Genomic DNA, 6,000 nt, shown 5'->3' on the forward strand with positions numbered 1-6,000 from the left:
ATTTTTAATATTTCTGAATCTTCTGATTTCTTCTGAATTTGTTTTTGTGTTTTACTATCATGTCTCATGCTTTCGAATATAATTGGGTAAATTTTCCCAAGAAATGGGTAATAAATGGAAGGCTCATAACATGTAATAGAAGAGAGTTATCAATGATGATAATAATATTTTACTATTAAGTACTTCAGTTGGACATCTCACAAGACATAAAAGCCCTGTAAGTTTTCTTCGTTTTCAAAGTGCATGTCTTTTTGGTGATTCTTTCAATGCTTGGACATCTGTTAATTTTGTGTGATTTTGCTTTGGATGGTTGTTGGGTTTGATTGGATTGCACACTTATTTAAAAATGGATAATCATTCTTCGAGTTAATGGCTGAATTGTAGGCTTGGCTTGATTTTGCCTTTTAATTTCCTCTAAAGTTGTAGGTTATAATTCAAATTATGGCTATCTTGAAGCATGTATAATTTTTGTTCTCTTTTATCAATTCAGAATAGGCGTGTGTGTGTGTGTGTGTGTGCGCATGTGTGATTAAAGCAATGATGTTTTTGTTTGAAATTTCGAAAGTGTTTGTTTTCCAGATTTTTAATCACTAATCTGTTAGAAGCCAAAAGATTCATATGCAGACAAAATGTTTGGTGTGTAAAGTTTAAAAGAATTCATTTTTATGAAAAAGATAAATAGGTAACTATAAGAACCTGCTTTGGTTATATTAACGGGGGAATGCAACTATAGCAATTCATTAAATGCGATGATATAATCTGATAGTATGGATTCTTTTAAAGATTTTTTGTGATTATTTTACAGTAAGTATGTTGAGTAATTTTCTGGAGAGTAAACCTTTTAGATTTGAATATGCAGCAATTAGTGCACTAGAAGGATTCCTCTTTCAATGGTGATTTGTCTTTTTGACATATTCATTGCAAGGACAAATGAGAAGTAATCGGAGGCTATTGTACCTTACATTAAGGTTCATTCGTTGTGTTATATTTGGATTTTATTATATAATACTGTCTATGTATGGTTTTTGAAACGGTGCTCAAAATTATCCTGTGTTCTTTTTGTATATACAGAGTGAACAGTTCATCCTTTGCGAAGGACAAAACAGGAGACAAGGTTTTTTACTCCATATGGGAGGGAGAGGTTAGTTTGATTATGGTTACTTTTTTGGTTTAGTTGAATTGAAAATTGGTCATATTGAGTCGAATTTAATCATTTGCTTACATGGATTGAAATTACTGGTTCTATTAATGCTAATGACGGAAATCAACCTGAGTTCAAATTAAAACAATATGATAATTTTGGTTATGGTAAGAACTAAAAACTTAGTACCCTTTTTTTTTTTTTTTTTATCTTTCCCCTTTTTGGAATTAAGAAATTAGGTTACCTTTCTATACCTTTTCTGTGATCGTTCACTGAAAATTTGTTAATTTTTTTTTAACATATATAAGGAAATATTTTTACTTTCTAGAATCCATTTCTAATGTTTAGAGTTTGCATGATTTTACATTGTCAAATAGTATATAAGTTTCCATGTTTAAGTGTGTCAGTGTGCTGTTGCACTACTTTAATTGGATGTGATAAAAGCTGACATGTTTTCATCAAATTGAAGTTTTTAGTAATGAGTTTTTTCAATGCTGTTATTTTTTGAACATATAAAACGATATCGTTATGTTCATTACGGTGAGAATTGGGAACTTAAAACACTATTTTTTTAGCTTTTCATTTTTTGAAGAAATTGAATTACTTTTTTTTTTTTTTTTTTTTTTTGTTTGTGTTTATATATATCTTTTCTTCATTCAATTAAGTATTACACCATTTAGTTTAAATTGCAAAGACAGATGTATGAACCGTATTTGATATAGAACGTTTTTTCAACCGTATTTAGTTTAAATTGCAAACAATATTTTCTCCTATTTTTCAACCATCTTTTATCTAATATAAATTTGTCATTTTCAATCTTTGTTATACATCTAAGATAGTGAGCCAAAACAAATCACAAAGGCAAACACACAACAGTTTGAAGAGGTGCTGTAAAATTGCTGAAAAAGGTAACAATACAAAATCCTTATTTTCTTCACGGTATAATTCTACTGTCATATAAATTCATTTCATGTGTTTCAATATTTTTCTTTCCTTGCCTAGGCTGCTTCCTCAACAATCAACAGAACTGGAGAAAACCTTTTAGCGTTGCAGTAAACTACTTTTCTCATATTTTGTTATTCTAGATAATACAATACAACTTCTGCAACTTTTGGTGTGTCTGCTGCATATATAAAATCTTTCATATGTAAAAATCATCATTTCCTTTTCAATGTAAATAATATTAATCTTTTATGTTATAGTCTTTAAATCTTTCAAACATAATCTTTCTTACAATTTTTAATCCCGCAGCAACGCGCGGGCACAACTTTCTAGTATTTATCTATTTGTGATATTCTTTAATTTTAAAGAGAAATTTTTATGGAACACACTTTTATTTATAATCTTATGAGTCATTAATTCAAAACTATGTGTAAGAAATTTTTTTTATATAGCGTTATACTAGTGATCTCGAATGTCACGGTTGAAGAACTCATTTCACCTAAATCTTCTATTAATTTGGTGTATTAAGATAAAATACTAGATTTTATTTACATGTAAAAGACTTCCTTCTTTACAAACAGATCATTACTCGACAGGTGTGTGTAACTTTTTGTTAGCAAATGACTCCTTACGTGTAAGGACTAAAAGAGTTAAGCAACGTTCACACAAAAATAGTTCGACAATACTGTGATTGAGATATATGCATATTGTAGCAGAAAATTTTAATAGGAACCAACTTTTGGTAAATGATACTTATCTTTTTAATGTTTGTAGACGTTCACAATCTACATTATTCTCTAATGTTACATTCTTATTACGTTACATATCACAATCTACATTATTCTTTAATATTACATTACTATTACATTTCATGTAGCAGACCACTTAAAGATTCATCAGTCTTTCTAGAATCTATATTTCTCCGTCCCAGAATTCCTCTAAACTCCTGTACGGACCAGAAGTATGATGAACAGGTGAGAGCCATCTGATCAGTCTTGCCTGCATAATTTGAAATCAATGTAGTTAGTTGGGAGAAAAGGCTACATAGAAATTATTAGTGCATGATTCGCACGGGATAACGCAACAATGGCATCCTCCCCGTAGGTAAGTTAGGGCACTAATAGCAGTGAGAATAGAGAAGAATCAATTCCAGTGACGACTTACCTGCTCAATTTCAGAAAACTTGGCGAACAAGTCATCTGGGATAGACCAACCAAACACATCAAGGTTCTCCTTGATCCTCGCTTCATTGGTACTCTTGGGAAGAACACTATGACCCTTTTGCAGTCCCCAACGAAGAGCAACTTGTGCCGGAGTTTTGCCTAATTTCTCAGCGACTGTCACAAGAATCGGATTATCAAGGACTTCACCTTTGATCCATGTTGTTCCAGGAGAGCCAAGTGGTGAATATCCCTGAAAGCAAAATATATGATTATCTCCCATTTGAACATGCCAAGCAAATTAAATAAAACTATTACCCAATTACAGACAGGTATGTTGTAACTACTCAAGACAGACAATGCGATTCAGTATTTGCATACTCACAGAAAGGTGAACTCCCTTGGATTTACAGAAAGAACGTAGCTTGTCCTGCTGCCACGAAGGATGGCACTCCACTTGGTCGACAGCAGGAGGAACACGTGCAATATCCAGCAAATCTGACAGCTTTTTTGTGGAGAAATTGCTTACACCAATAGCTCGAGCCTTTCCCGAATCATAGAGTGTTTCCATTGCTCTCCAAGTCGCAGGGATATCAGGGTCAATAAAGTTTTCAAGGTTAAAACTTGTTGATGACCCCTTCTTCATCCGGATTGGCCAGTGTATCTTCAAAATTTTCAGCAGGTTCATCAGTTACAGCATAATAATGTCCACAGAATACCACAAGGAATTCAAGATGATGAGGTTGATTATATATGATTTTAACCTGATAATGTATAGCAAAATGCAGGTAACATAGCCAGACTCAGAAGGAATCAATGCATTTGAAGGTAACTTATAAGATCATACTACAGAAAACAGGTTACCATTCCATTCCTTCAAAAGGACCTCTGCACTAACTAAATTATAAAACAAAATGAAGGTAACTTATAAGATCACACTACGGAAAATAGGCTACCATTCCATTCCTTCAAAAGGACCTCTGCACTAACTAAATTATAAAACAAAATGAAGGTAACTTATAAGATCACACTACGGAAAATAGGCTACCATTCCATTCCTTCAAAAGGACCTCTGCACTAACTAAATTATAAAACAAAATGAAGGTAACTTATAAGATCACACTACGGAAAATAGGCTACCATTCCATTCCTTCAAAAGGACCTCTGCACTAACTAAATTATAAAACAAAATGTGTACAATTTAGTATCAGACTCTAACAGGCATGACTCGAGAGCAAGATCTAGACAGGTAATACGTACAAGGTACAAGTCAACATAATCCAGTTGCAAGTCTCTCAGAGTCCTGTCCAATGCCTCTGGTACATCTTCTGGAGCATGATCAGTATTCCTGTGGATAAACAACCAAAGCAGTATTCATCACGCCCTCATGGAAATTCCTCAAGATCTAGTACTCAGTTAAATTAGCATTAAACAAACCAGAGTTTGGAGGTAATCCACAAATCCTCGCGCTTCACCACGCCCTCTTCAAACAGTTTCTTCAGAACCAAACCAATCTACAAGAAATAAAAACATGTTGGTTAAACCAAATTCTGGTAACCACTCAAAGAATTAGTCTAACATGAATAATTCCAACTTTTATCTGGATTTGAATACCTAGAAATGCCCGCAAATTAATTCAATTTAAGAGGCAATGCAAGGCAATCAATCAGCTCTCAGAAAAGAAAAGAAAAAAACAGTTAAAACCCTAATGTTTGCAGTTGCTGGGAGCAATTTTCTTAACATGATTAAACACATAAAGACGAATGGCGCTCCTATAACGAAACCTGCAACAAATGTTCAGAGCTCGTTTGATAACAATTTCGTTTTTAGTTCTTAGTTTTCCTTATTAATTCTGTTAGATACAGATCCCTCCATCACTTTTCTCTACTCTTTTTCTCCATATATTTACTCTCTATCTCCAGCACAAAAATTGTAATCCAAAAACTAAAAACGAAATAGTTAACAAACGAGGACTTAAATAACTAACTTAGTAAAAAGCAAGTGCAATTACCTCCTTCTCATTGCCGTAGATTTGAGCACAATCAATATGCCGATACCCCGCCTGCAATTATTAAAACCACAAATTCACTTATCTACCGCAAATGTTCGATTTTTCAATTAGAAGAAACACAAAATGATATGAGTAAAGTAAGGGAAAGAAAAATACCTTGACGGCGGCGTGAACGGCGTCGCCGACGACGCCAGGGCTGGACTGCCAGGTCCCCAACCCTATCGACGGGATCTTAGCGCCGGTGTTCAGCTCGAAGAAACGAATGTCGTCAGCCATTTCTCCGGAGCGAGAGAGTAAATGTATAGAGAGAGAGAGAGAGAGAGAGAGAGAGAGAGAGAGACAGCGAGTGATCTCCATGGAAAGCGACTTCAAGCTCGTATATAAAGATAAAGGAGCCGGCGACTGATTGACGGAAGCCGATACGTCATCGTTTACGACTGATTGACGGAAGCCGATACGTCATCGTTTACGGCTGCTTGACAAGAGACTACTTTCCACTTTCGGAATGTGGTAGTGTTCCACTGGTCCTGGTATCAGATGGCACAGGGAGATCTGAGCCGTTGGTATGGAATACGCCACCTTTGGTAGTGAAAGCCCGTCATCGAGTGGCCAAGGGTAAAACACGTGGCGGAGTTATCAACCAGTTATTTCTTTGCATTTTATCCGAAGTCATAAAAAAAAGGACGTCGATCGTTTTCTAGGGGACTCAACAACTGGAATGGAAAAGTGATGTCTTGTGAGTTTTG

At 34.7% G+C, this 6,000-nt stretch overlaps 1 protein-coding gene across 1 annotated transcript; it reads right to left on the reverse strand.

Annotated features, from left to right (window-relative positions):
* Nucleotides 1–2,799: 2,799 nt before the first annotated feature.
* On the reverse strand, nucleotides 2,800–5,595 carry LOC137744753 (NADPH-dependent aldo-keto reductase, chloroplastic-like). Its single transcript, XM_068484547.1, has 7 exons — nucleotides 5,411–5,595; nucleotides 5,255–5,305; nucleotides 4,681–4,757; nucleotides 4,504–4,591; nucleotides 3,629–3,907; nucleotides 3,248–3,496; nucleotides 2,800–3,082 (listed from the first exon to the last, which is right to left on the reverse strand). Exons 1-7 carry the CDS (start codon nucleotides 5,528–5,530, stop codon nucleotides 2,996–2,998), a joined length of 951 nt encoding a protein of 316 aa, XP_068340648.1. The 5' UTR covers nucleotides 5,531–5,595; the 3' UTR covers nucleotides 2,800–2,995.
* Between the last annotated feature and the right edge of the window lie 405 nt (nucleotides 5,596–6,000).

This window comes from Pyrus communis, chromosome 9 (genome assembly GCF_963583255.1).
Source record: "Pyrus communis chromosome 9, drPyrComm1.1, whole genome shotgun sequence".
NCBI lineage: Eukaryota > Viridiplantae > Streptophyta > Magnoliopsida > Rosales > Rosaceae > Pyrus > Pyrus communis.

Coding starts and splice junctions, on each gene's coding strand:
- LOC137744753 (XM_068484547.1), bottom strand. CDS start 5,530: ATGGCTGACGACATTCGTTTCTTCGAGCTGAACACCGGCGCTAAGATC. Junction 3,908..4,503: donor ATTATGTTGACTTGTACCTT/GTACGTATTACC, acceptor AAAATTTTGAAG/ATACACTGGCCAATCCGGAT. Junction 3,083..3,247: donor AGTTTTCTGAAATTGAGCAG/GTAAGTCGTCAC, acceptor CAAATTATGCAG/GCAAGACTGATCAGATGGCT.